Consider the following 12,583-nt stretch of genomic DNA (forward strand, 5'->3'; position numbering starts at 1 on the left):
GAGAAAATGAGAAGGAGGAGACAAACCTCTCACTTTTAGACAAGTTTCCAGAGCAAACAAAGCACACTCACACAAGGAGGTGCTTTTGACAGTCGTGGAACTGAAGAGAAATGTCTTTGATTGGTGACTGTCACTTGACCCTATTTCCCAAGTTTAGATGGCAAGTGGATTGTTGATGGATTTAGTTCTGCCTATTACCCTTTTTGTCAGGATGCAGGCTCAGTAATTACCCTTTTGATTTTTTTGCAGTGGCATCAGCCCTGGGGTACCTCTGACAAAGAGGAATCCTTCAAAAGGATGAAAGAAAACCATTAAACAATTAAATCAAATAACTATGATGTGTTACTTTTAAGGACATCATGTCATCAGTACAACAATATGTGGCAATCAAATTATTCAAGAAACTTTCTCTCTTATTCCCAGAAGAACTGTGCTACAGCCTAAGGTCACGTAAGGAGAATCTTGGGTTCTCTTGGGCCTTGTGCCCTGGTTTCAGATTCTCCCCAGGTTGGTACAGTGTCTGGAACACTCTGGGGCCATTTCAGTTCTACCCATGTCACTCATTAGAAGGTTGTGAGAGGGCTGAAATGAGGCCACTATAAGCACCAGGAGGGCTCCTGGAGACCAATTCTAGTTCTGGCCCTGATTTCCTTCATGGCTTTAAGCCAAACTAGGAAACTCTCCCCCTTGGATTTCCCATTTATCAGTAGAGAAGACACTGTTTCTCTGATTTCTGTGTCAAATGTCTTCAAAGTTAAATACAAAGTAATATTAGAAAGAAGGGGGTATTAACAGCGTTCCTGTAGGAGCTGGGGTATAACTCAGTGGTAGAGTGCTTGCCTGGCATGTTCAAGGCCCTGGATTTGATTCACAGCACTAGGGGGGGAAAAGTGTGTTTCTGCTCATGTATGGGTGTGAGATTTCACAGAGAATCTTCACAGTCACAGAGTGGATGTCCCTTCTCTAGCCTCCTCTGTTCCTGGTTTGATTTTAAGCACTACATGGATCAATTCAGCACATGAATTATGTCTTTTCTTTTTCCAGTCTGGGAATTGAGCCCAGGGTCTCATGCTGGGCAAGCACTCTACCATTGAACTACGTCCCCAGCTGGGATTATGTTTTTTTCCCACTCTTGCAGAACCCACCTCTGGTTATACCAAAAAGATCAAGGCTAATTTGGAAAAACTGAACTTGTAACTCCATGTGAACTCTCATTTTCATGTTGATGCATCCTTGTTTCTGTGGCTTATTCTCTCTTCCTCCCGCCCAGAGCTAACCCTTTCCCTGGTACCCTTCACACCTCCCTCCATATTTTCCTATTACACTGTCACCACTTGGCACATTTTAGGGCTCTCCTGCCACTGATCTCAAACATGCCCAGGCTTTATTCTATTTTTAAAGCACATGAGAAAATCAGAATGCCTTTCCTTGACCTTGCAGTCTCTTCTAGTCTATTTATTGCTTTCCTTTTGCAGGGAGACATCTCAATTTCCTCTTTCCTTGTGGCCCCTTGGTTTGGCAGTGTAGCTTCCCTTTTCCGTCACTCTATTGAAATTGCATCCTTTAAAGTCAACAGTGGTGCCCTTGGAGCCCATTCCAAAAAGGGTTTTGTTTTAGCCTCATTATTCTTATTTTTTCAGGAGCACTGAGTTTCTTTACCTTACTCTGATGTATTTCTCTGGTTTATTTTTGTTCCCTTATTTCCTAAATGAATTTTCCAAACTGGTCCACTGCATAGCATCCTGGCTAAGTCCAAGTCTGGGATCACTGTGCCTGCGGTTGAATTCTAACTCTGCCACTAATGAACTGCATGACCTTGGACAAGGTTATCTCTCTGTGCCTCAGTTTCACCAGTTTTAAAATGGGGATGGTAGGGAGAGTTCTTACCTTGATTTGTTGCAAGAATCAAATGGGACAGTCCTTGTAATATTTGCATCAAGATTTGGACCATGAGAATATTCTTTAGTGTTACCCATTAGCCTAACAATAAGCTCCTTGTTCTTTGAAAACAGAACTTTTTCTTTTAGGACATATTGCTCGCATTCACCAACATGATGTAACCAGATAATAAATAATTATTGACACATAGATTTATGCAGTGGTGAAAAAGCTCAGGGAAGGTGGAATGATGATAGCAGAGGGCTCCTAAGGTCTGCTGGGGTTGTAGGACCCACGTTTTTATGTTTTTACCAATAAGCCATTTAAATTACTGAGAGTTTAAATGAGATGTATGGTGTTCTAGGAGCAGGAAGGGCGTCAGCGGTTAAAGCCTTAGTTGTCAGTCACAGTGGTGTTCTTGGCGTGGAACACAGCGTCCCATTCTTAAATTAAACGCGGCTCTAACCGGATTGTGTGCGGAAGGCAGCGGCCACAGCGCGGGGAAGCCGCGCATTGAGTGATGGCGCCATCTAGTGGCAGCACGAGGGAACGTCGCTGGGCAGCGCGGTGTCATTTGGTGCAGGGGAAGGTCCTCAGAATTGCCGTCCTTTCTGGACAAAGTGGGGATGAGACTGGACAAGAGGAAAGAATAAAGGGAAAGCACAGCAAGAGGGAAGAAGAAACACCTCATCACAGTGTGGGGACCGAAAGGACATAACCAGCCACGTCGTCGGTGTCATTCGGGGCAATTCCCGCCCCCACCTCGCGATCTTACACACTTTGATTCCCCCCACCCCCATTTGAATCTCACTTTCCCACGCTCTGTGCTGCCCCGTTGTCCTGAACAGATACTGCTTCACCTTTTAATTTCCCTTTTTGTGTGTTAGAAATTCGGGACTGGGAAGATTTAGCCGAGTCATCACATTTGGCTCCACCCCGGAATAGCAGCCCTCCGGAGTGGCCCAGGACCAACCTCCAGCCCCACCGCAGCAGTTCGTCACGTGACAGCCACCCCAGGAGCGCAGGTAAGAGGACTGCAGCCTCAGGCCTCCCGAACTGCAGGAGAAGTCCCCTGCGCGCTTGGCTCCCAAACCCTTCCTGGAATGCCACTCCGGTTACCGTGTCAGAGGGAGTTGAATCCTAAGGAAGTAGCTATCTGGGATGTTCTCTTTGGAAAACCCAAGTGAATGAAACAGATTTGTTTTTCTCTTTTCACAAATTATAGATTATTGTCAACAAAGAGCATTAGAGTGGGAGGGACTGGTGGAAGGCGTCAATGCTTCAAATTGAAGGGTCTACACACTTAGGTGGTCAGCGCACAGGTTGTCTAGGAGCCGAATACAGACTTAAAACAGAAGTATAGATTTTGTCATCCAGAAAGGGAAAAACAGTATAGATTTTGAAGTCTTGAACTCTGCTATATTTGACTTTGGGTGAGTTGTTTAATGTTATTCTAAGCCCATTTCTTCTCTAAAATAAATAATTATACACAATTTTCAAGGATTGAGAGGATTAAATGAAATATCATAAAAGATCTCTTATTTATAGACGAGCATGGTGATGCACAACTTATAAATCCCAGTTAATGGGTAGCTGAGGCACGAGTGTGACAAGTTCCAGGCCAGCCTGGGCATCTTCACAAGATCCTGTTTCAGAATAAAAGAGACTGGGGATGTAACTCAGTGGTACAGAGTTCAGTCTCCAGTACCCAAAGAAAGAAGGAAGAAAGGAAGGAAAGAAGGAAGGAGGGAAGGAAGGAAGGAAAGAAAGAAAAAAGAAAAGTTCTCTTATTTGAGATATTGGGACTGGATTTCACAGAATTAATTAAGAAGTTGATTAAAGAAGAGAATCATAAAAGATGGTAAATAGTTCACATGTTTTACCTTAAAATGTAAAATTTATTTTTAATACAGGCCATGGTCTTTTCTTTGAATATAGTTGGCATTTCTGCATTGTCTTTCTTGCATAAACTATATGCATAATACTTTATCTGTGAGTTCTAGCTTTAGTTTCTTTAAATGTAGCAAGAATTTATACACCTGGGAAGGCACTTGTAAAGTCTCTTTCTACAGAATCATGTCAGTTCCAAAAATCATACCAAATGATTATATACTTCCAAAACTTTTACTCTTCACATACCTAATTAGACAACAATATTTTAGCAGCTTCCCATTATGAAATCCTCCTAAAACATTCAATCTTGCATTCAGAGAAACAACTTCCTTTTCTTGTGTACTCAAATTTTGTTAGTTTATATTTAATTAAATTTCAAGCTGCAAGGCTGGGGATGTAGCTCAGTGGTGGAGTGCTTGACCAGTATGCACAGGGCCCTGGGTTCCATCCCCAGCACTGCAAAAAAAAAAAAAAAACAAAAAAAAAACACACAAACAAACAGACAAATAAAATTTCACAGTGACAGTAACAAGTACGTTGTTATTAACTAATTCTTGATAAACATGAAACTACTGTGGGGCCATAGCAGCAATGGTTGGTATAGTTCCCAGGCAGCCTGGAGAATCACAGTTAGCCCTCCGGGTTGGTTCAGTAGAGGTCAGCTAAATCAGCTTCTCCTGCACTCTACCTATATAAAGTGTTTAACCTAGTGCCTTGCATGTGAAAGTGTCTAATAGCTGGTAACTTATTCCTATTGTTATTAATAAGCTCAGAGTTGCAAGGATGGCTAGAAATCTGTTTCTTTTCTTCAAAATTTTATAGATGAGAAAAGATCCAAGTGTTTAAAATTTTGCCTTCAACATATACCTTTTGGCTTCAATGAGTAAAAGGATTATTGATTATAAACCTAATATTTTGATTCAGAAGGATTTAAGTTTGCAAAGGCATCTGGGAGTCGGTATAAAGCATAAAGCAGTCTTCTATGGTACTTCAAATCTATGTCTTTTCAGTAAGACCAGGTAGGACCATGGCATGGTGATGAAGACAAGCCCCAGGGCCTCCCGGGTGGTAAAAACCAGGGGTCTAGGCATAGTACACACAGGGAATGTCTCCCAGAGGAAGAAGGATTAGTTGAACAATGTACACAGGGATGAACAAAGTTTTGGTCACAGTAGGCTCTGCACCTGTGACTGCCATGGAAACCCAACAGAAAAGCCTCTTTCTAATAGGAAGAACCACTGCTAAGGGGCGAGTGGGCTTCTAGAAAGAGTCAGAATGCCTAAGGAATCTTGGAATCTGTGTACTGTGTTCATTTTTGTGTGTGTTTAAACATTCCTCTCTCAGATCCTGTGTTGCAACAGATGGGAATGATCCTTTTGTTTTGGTTGGATTGGCTGTAAAGGATGCAACTGGTTGAAAGGCAAAGACACTGCAGGCAGTAGGGGTGTGTGTGGGTGATGGGTGTTCTTTTAAAAACTGCAAGTCTGAAAACACCAAGCTCCAGGCAAGGTCTTTGTGACTCTCATTTACCTTCTAGTTTTTTTTTTTTTAAGAAAATTTAAGAATAGCATTCTAGCAAAGTACAAATCATGGTTGCACATCTCCCTGTGTTTTTGTTGGTGGTGGTGCTGGGGATGGAACCCAGTGCCTCATGCCTGCTAAGCTTGTACGCCACCACTAAGCTGCACCCCCAGCCCCTGCTATGCTTTTAATTTTATTTTGACAGTCATCTTAGTCAATTTTCTGTTGCTAATTACACAGTACCATAGATTGGGTACATTATAAAGCAAAGAGGCTTATTTTGGCTCACAGCTCTGGTCCAAGGTTAAGGGATCACATCAAATGATGGCGTCCTTGCTGACAGAGTCCCGAGCTGGTGTAGGACAACCCATAGTGAGACAAGGTGAACGGAAGAGACCAAGCCAAACTAAATGTCATAGCAGACCCATTCTGGAGATAACCTATTAATCCTTTAATTACATGAGTGGGTTAATCTCAGGAGGGCAGAGCCTTAATCACCCATTAAAGATCCCACCTCTTACTCTCTCATAATGAGGATTAAATTTCAACATGAGTTTTGGAAGGGACAAACTGTATTCCAACTATAGCAACAGTGAAATTCATTGCCTCACAAGCATGCTATCCTATCAATCCTTGGTTCTTTGCAAAGACATCGATGTGCTTCTCTCTCATCCCTGCTCCTCCTGGGTCTTCTGGGCTCTCTCATGATATGTGGCTTTATGGGGTATGCCAATCCTGGGATTATTTTCCAGTTCAGAGGTTTTTATATACCAGCATACGTAACTTTGTGCAAAGAGTGCAAAGCTCTGGCCCAATGCACACCAAGATTCTGTCCAGTAATTCTGGGGAAGTCTTGCAGTTTATAACATGTACCATGTAATTCTGACAGAGGAGATTCCCTCAACACTGCAAGAAATGGTTTTGATTTTTCACCAGAGATCAAGATGAGCTCTGGGAGACAACTGTGAGGTTAAATGAGAGCACAATTGTTTTGTGATAGGGAGGTGGGCAGGTGAGGAAGGTTTTGCTGGGACAGGTGTGAGCTGGAAATGGAGCCTGTGTGTGTCTCTCTGACCACATATCCTGAAACTTCCATGAAGCTCAGCTGTCCCTCCCTTTGCCCTGATTGAGAGCCTTCCACATTCTTGAACTCTAGACCTGACTATTAAGGCCAGACTGGCTGCTTGTTTTTTTAGGCCTGGGACCCCCCACCCCCCACCCCCACTCCGCTCCGGCCCCAGCTGGCTAGAACCCTTAACTGCTTTGCTAACTTGCAAGAAAAGTCAAGCATAAAAAATGAAGGAGCAGGTTGTTGTCCTTCCCAATGGGGAGGAGCTCCAGGCCTGGTTTCTTGTGCCGTGGAACACCGACACCAGCTGGTTTACAATGAGGCTGATGCCCTTCTCAGTGAGCAGGCCCCCAGCCTGCAGGACTTGGGCTTCTTTAAAACTGAACATACTCATTGTCAGGCATCTGATTCAGAGCATTCCTTTTGAGAGGTGGCAAGTTCTACTGGAACATAAGGTCAAAGAAAACCCCAGAAAGAAAAAAATCAAACATGTTTTTCTTTATTGTTGTGGGGTTTTCCTTTCTTTCTGCCTCAATATAAGTTTATAACCCTTTATTCTAGGGGGAAGTGACCCTGTGCTGCTTTGGTTTCTTTCTCTTAATTCAGTGGCTCTCAAATGTGGTACCCAAGCTAGCTGCATCCTGGTATCAGTCTCACCCAGGAGTCTGCTAGAAATCATATATTTTAGCTGCCTGCTCCAGGTGCACAGTCAGAGACTCTGGGGATCTGGCCTGGGAACGCATGTTTAGCACATCTGCCAGGTGATTTCTTATGCATGCTCAAATGTGAGAACCACTGTTTAACAAAGGCCTACGGGAATGCCTTTAACTCTGACAAAGAGAATCTTAGTTCAGCCAGCTACCTGATGAAAAGAGAAGACCTTTCTGTCTGGAGTGGTGGTGGTGGTATAATTTTCTAGGTTTTTATCTGGGTTCCTATCACAATGGTTGCAGACAGGCCCATCGACCAGAGATGATGGATGGAGAAAGTGGGACTGGAGATTAGGGAGTGAATTTCCACCGCAGTGGCGATCTTTGTTAGGTTTCCTGGGTCTTCTGTTTAATGCAGATGCAAACACAATGTAATAAGTATTTCCTTCAATTTGATTTTACACAGATGGTAACATACTGTACACATTGATTTTCACTTTTCACTCAACAACCTGTTTTGGAGAGAATTTTGGCACATATAGATCTGCCCAATATTCGTTTAAATGACTGCATACATAGTCGTCATCAAAGAGTTGTACAGGTGTAATATAGATGTAGTTTACTTAAATTATAATCATGGAAGGACACATTTTTGTTTGTTACAGTGCTATGTTGGCTGTCCTTTATGTGATGTGCTAATTCTGTAAGAATAAAGAATTGCTGAGCAAAAGAGTAGTCTATTTTAAAACAGTAAAGAGTATCAAGATCCCTTCCAAAAAAAAAAAAAGTACCTATTGACATTTTTGGGGTCAATCTTGACTTCAACTCTCAAGGATTCTGTGGGTGGAGCTCAGGAATCTGAATTTTATTTCTTGGGTGATTGTGAGACAAGAAGTCTGCAGGATGGAATGGGGAGCCAGGGGGTGGGCCCTGAGCCCCAAGCTTCTACTCCTCTTGGGCTGCCTGGAATTGCTCTTTCACTTTTTATGTGACTCTGTTTCCTCACCAAGGTAAAGGTTCCTAAGGACAGGCCTGGGGTTGTCACCTTTTCCTATCCTCCCTGGAAAAGCACTTTGCAGTGTTTGTCAATCATGAAGCTTTGGAGGGGTTTGTGGCTCATGTGATGATCTTGGCTTTTCTTCTTCTTTTAGTTCCATGGACCAGCCTTCTTCTGTACCTCCTTCCCAGCCCAAGAGGAAAATGACATCAATGATAGCTTTCTTTTCCAAGGTCTGATCCCAAATATCATGTACATTTAAATGTTCCCTCCCAAAAGCCATTTTGAAGTTCTTTCTGGAAAAAAAAAATTGGATGTGAATTCTTTTAATATGGGTAGAATATTTATGGGAAGACAAGAAGATAAGTTGAGAGGGATTTAACTTGCTGCTAACCCAATAGTAAAAATATAGAATAAACCATGATTAATATTCAGAAATAACCATGAAGCTTGCATATTACTAAATCTCATCAATAGCACTATGGAAAGAGACCTGAATCCAAGCCCTCCCTCCAAACACACACACACACACACACACACACACACACACACACACACACACGCACACACGGTGGGGGTGGGGGGAGCGCAGTGGCTTTTGTCATTGATTTTATCTGGATCTTTCATTGTCTGGATTCTGACTTTAATACTGTCTGTTCTGCATTCTAAAGAACAGCAGGGCCTTCCTGGCAACAGAGTTCAACTGCTCACTACAGGGGGCAGCCCATCTCTTGCCCCATCTCTTGCCCTGCAGTCACTTAGAGTTAGGGCTTTGAAGTCATTTTCTGTATCAGACACAGTGTTCCCCAGTTTGCGTTATTCATGCATTCCTGTTCCCAATCTTAATTGCTCAGATACATGCATTCCAGAGTTGGGACAGCCTTCAAGTACCCTGAAATGTTTGTAGATGTGTAACAGATTTTTGTGGATGTGCTTTGCCAGTTGTGTCACATGCTATTACGAGCTTAAGGTGACTGCTGAGAATGGACCCTTGGAATGAGCCACGTGGAGGGATGGAGAGGGGGGAACATCAGCCCAATTGCTGAGTGTTCAGAACAGAATAGGAGAGGAAGCAGGGAAGCACGCACCATAGAGACATGTCATTGGAGGTGTTAAGCTACAAAGTGGAGCAGAAAGATGGGGAGGGGCTGGAGGGAGAGGGTTAGGGAACTCTTCAAAGTGAGTGAAATACCAATATGTACTTTGAAAGGGATGTGTATTCTCAGCCCACATCAACCCTTCTAAAGTCCCTTTCTTTTCAACTCGTCACCCTCCTCACAGCTATGAGCATCTCTCTCCATAATTCCCCCCAAAAAACACAGCTCAACACCAGCCTGCATTAGTTTACTTCCCCCTCCAAATTCCCCCCTTTAATTTCTTCATTATATAGATCAAACTAATGTATTTTCCAACAAAAATCAGACATTTATAGGGGCTGGGGTGCAGCTCAGTGGTACAATATATGCTTAGCATAGATGAAGCCCTGGGTTTGATCCCTGGTAAAACACACACACACACACACACACACACCAACATCTTTAGTTGGATAAAGAAGAGCAAAACCAAGCAGGCAATGACAGGAGAATTTTCTTTAGAGGGAGGGAATGGGGCTGGGTTCAGAGCACGACTCCAAACACTCCCAATGAACACACTTTTGATCTACCTCTCAGGTCTCTTGGAAATTCAAGTTCCAGAAGCAGGAGTCTTCAAAGAATGTGTTTTTCATCTTGGCAGAAAGAGCTCGGGACCCCAGTGCCAAAAAGCGCCACCTGGCAATGAGAGGCCTGGGCACCATGGCTTGTGAAGCCCCTGACCAGGTGAGGAAGGATGTGGAGCTGAGTCAATCTCCCCAAACCCTCCAGCCCTCATGGGTGGCGCCCAGGCTTGGGTGGGGTACCCCCTGGACTAGTACCATTTCCCTCTAACAAACCACCAGACTTAGCAGCATAAAGCAACATGTGATAGTTATTCATAGTGTCTGTGGACCAGGGGTCTGGGGACAGCTCACCTGGGTCCTCCATTCAGGGTCTTGCAAGGCCGGGACCCCACAGGCTGGACTGTGTCCTTCTGAAGCTCAGGGTCCTCTTCCAAGCTTATGTGGTTTTGGCACAATTTGGCTTTTCCAATTCTAGGACTGAGATTTCTGTCCTCTGGCTGGCTGTCCTCTGGGGGCCAGTCCCAGTGCCCTGAGGCCACCTTCTCACAGGTGGCAGCTTTATTCTTCAAGGCCAGCAGGAGGGTATCACTCACTCCTGTCTGCTACAGTGGAGTGTCACATAATGTAAAGTAGCCATGTGCGTGTCATCCTGTTACCTTTGTCACATTCTGTTAATATTGACAAGTCACAGTTCCCTTCCACACCTGGGAAGAGCAGATTGTTCAAGGGCATGGCTCATTCAGGGTCATTTCAGCATCTCCAACCACGGGCAGTAGTTGCAGGCAGGACCGTTATATGCCAACATCATCCTCCTTGGGAATTCCAGTGATTTCCTCGTGATTTTTTTTTTAAGTAAAAGCTCCCTTCACTCCTATTTCTTTGGTATGTGTCAACTTCAGTGGCAATTTCAAGTCCTCCTCTTCATAAAGGTACATAACCCTCCTCAGACCTCTAAGTCACCCTGGTCCACCACCCTCCTGAAGTATCCTACTCGTCTCACCTACCCAGACGCCACCTGCAGCTTTCTCTTTCTGTCCTTCCAAGACTGAGTTGGGCTCCTGGGTTGGGCTAATAGAAGCCCTGGCATTTTGATGAGAGTTGCAGCAAACTCTGAAGAAAACCGGAGTCTCTCATTCCAAGTCTTAGGTTACTGGAAGATTAGAAGTGGAGTTGTTTTGGGATTTACAGAGAGCAATTTCCGTGCTTAGTAATGTTTTCAAACCTCGATAACAGGTGAGAAAACACAAGAAAATTATGCTAGATCTGCTGGTGCATGGATTGTATGACCCTGTGAGTTCTGAAGTCATCCACGAGAGTATGAAGACACTGACCATCATCCTGGGCAAGATTCAGGGCAAAGGTTTGGGCTCCTTCTTCGTAGACATCACGCTTCAGATCAGGACTTTATTGGATGATGTAAGTGACACAACTCATAAAAATTTGGGGGTATTAAAATCAAAGTGAGATTAGCAGTGACAGCCCTGGGTAGTTTGTTGCTCAGGTACTAGTCACTTTTCATTGCTGTGAACAAAATACCTGACATAAACAACTTAAAGGAGGAAAAATTCATTATGGCTCACACTTTTAGAAGTTCCAATCCATGGTTGGCTGGCTCCATTGCTTTGGACCTGAGGTGAGGTGGACCATCATGGTGGAAGGACATGGTGAAGGAAAAGTGCTCACCCATGGCTGCTGGGATGCATGGGAAGGAGAGAGAAAGAGAGCAAGAAAAGGACTGGGGACAAGATACATCCTTCCAGGTCATGCTTCTAGTGACCTGCTTCTTCCAATTAGACCCCACTTCTTTCAGTTTCCACCACTTTCCAGTAATGCCATCCAGCTATGAATCCCTTCATGGATTAATCCATTGATGAGATCAGGGCTCCAAAGTCCCATCTCTAAACACTGCTACTTTGGGGGCCAAGCCTTCAACACATGAGCCTTTAGGGATGCTTCAGATCCAAACCATAACATTTTTAATGAATCTTGTTCAGAGACTAGTACAGTACTGTGTGTGGATTAAGAAAGCCATAAAAGATGTGTAGAATTCCATCACTTCTCCTTAAGGAGTTTTCATCTTAATAGAGGAGTGAATATTGTATGCTGATGACAGTGAGCAGCGTGTAGTCAGCACTCCCTCATACATGTAAGAATGACAATAGTCACACCTAGTGAGCCCTTCCCGTGTGCCACATACAGTGCAAGGCCATTTACATGGAGCATCTTCTATAACCTTTGCAGTCATCCTGTGAGGGAGGCACTGTAACTATCCTCACTTTATGGATGAGGAAGCCAAGGCACAGAAAGGTTGGAACCTGCCCAAGGTTTGCAGAGCAAGCTCTCTGGCTGCAGCGCCTGCACTGACTGGTAACTACCAGATGAAAAGACGGCCAAGCAAGAATTGTGCTGGGACAGCATTTAGTCTGAACCATGGGAAAGAAGTCCAAGAGCCTTAGTTTTCCAGCTAGTGAGTCAGCCTGCTGCCAGTTATTCTCGCCTCTCTGAAAGGCAAGACCTGTTGAATGGGGAACAGGCCTTTTATTTGCTCCCAGAGCCACTCGCATCAGTTTGTCACACCCTAGTTCCCCAGGAAGCCGCACCGAGCAAGCAGGGGTGCCAGCCCCACTTGAGAGCAAGAGAGACCGTGAGATTACGAAGAAGCTTGCAGCTTATATAGAAGCTGCTGGCGTAGTTGTCCCACCTTCTTTCAGAGAGAGACAGATTTTTGCTCTTGAATATACACCAGACCTGCCTGAGGAAGGGAGAGGAGGGTCTTTACCTCACCACCCTGCAATGCCAGCAAATGTGGCATTAAATCTCTCTAGAGGAGTCATCTGAACTTCAGGCTTACTTTCCTTCCCTCCCTCCCTCCCTCCCTCCCTCTCTTCCTCCCTTCCTTCCTTCCTTTTTTTTTTTTT

At 44.1% G+C, this 12,583-nt stretch overlaps 1 protein-coding gene across 2 annotated transcripts in view; it reads left to right on the top strand.

The window, feature by feature from the left end:
• The first annotated feature begins 2,405 nt into the window (after positions 1–2,405).
• Mro (maestro) overlaps positions 2,406–12,583 on the top strand; it is a 14,908-nt gene continuing 4,730 nt past the window's right edge. The window contains exons 1-4 of one of the 2 annotated variants that reach the window (XM_048806211.1): positions 2,406–2,903; positions 8,163–8,241; positions 9,679–9,825; positions 10,899–11,081. In XM_048806211.1, coding sequence (XP_048662168.1) covers positions 8,167–8,241; positions 9,679–9,825; positions 10,899–11,081 — 405 coding nt within the window. In that variant the 5' untranslated portion in view covers positions 2,406–2,903; positions 8,163–8,166. The remainder of the gene's footprint in view (positions 2,904–8,162; positions 8,242–9,678; positions 9,826–10,898; positions 11,082–12,583) is intronic. The other variant, XM_015482234.2, reaches the window with a different exon arrangement.

The sequence above is a fragment of the Marmota marmota genome, unplaced genomic scaffold (genome assembly GCF_001458135.2).
Source record: "Marmota marmota marmota unplaced genomic scaffold, marMar, whole genome shotgun sequence".
In the NCBI taxonomy this organism is placed as follows: domain Eukaryota; kingdom Metazoa; phylum Chordata; class Mammalia; order Rodentia; family Sciuridae; genus Marmota; species Marmota marmota.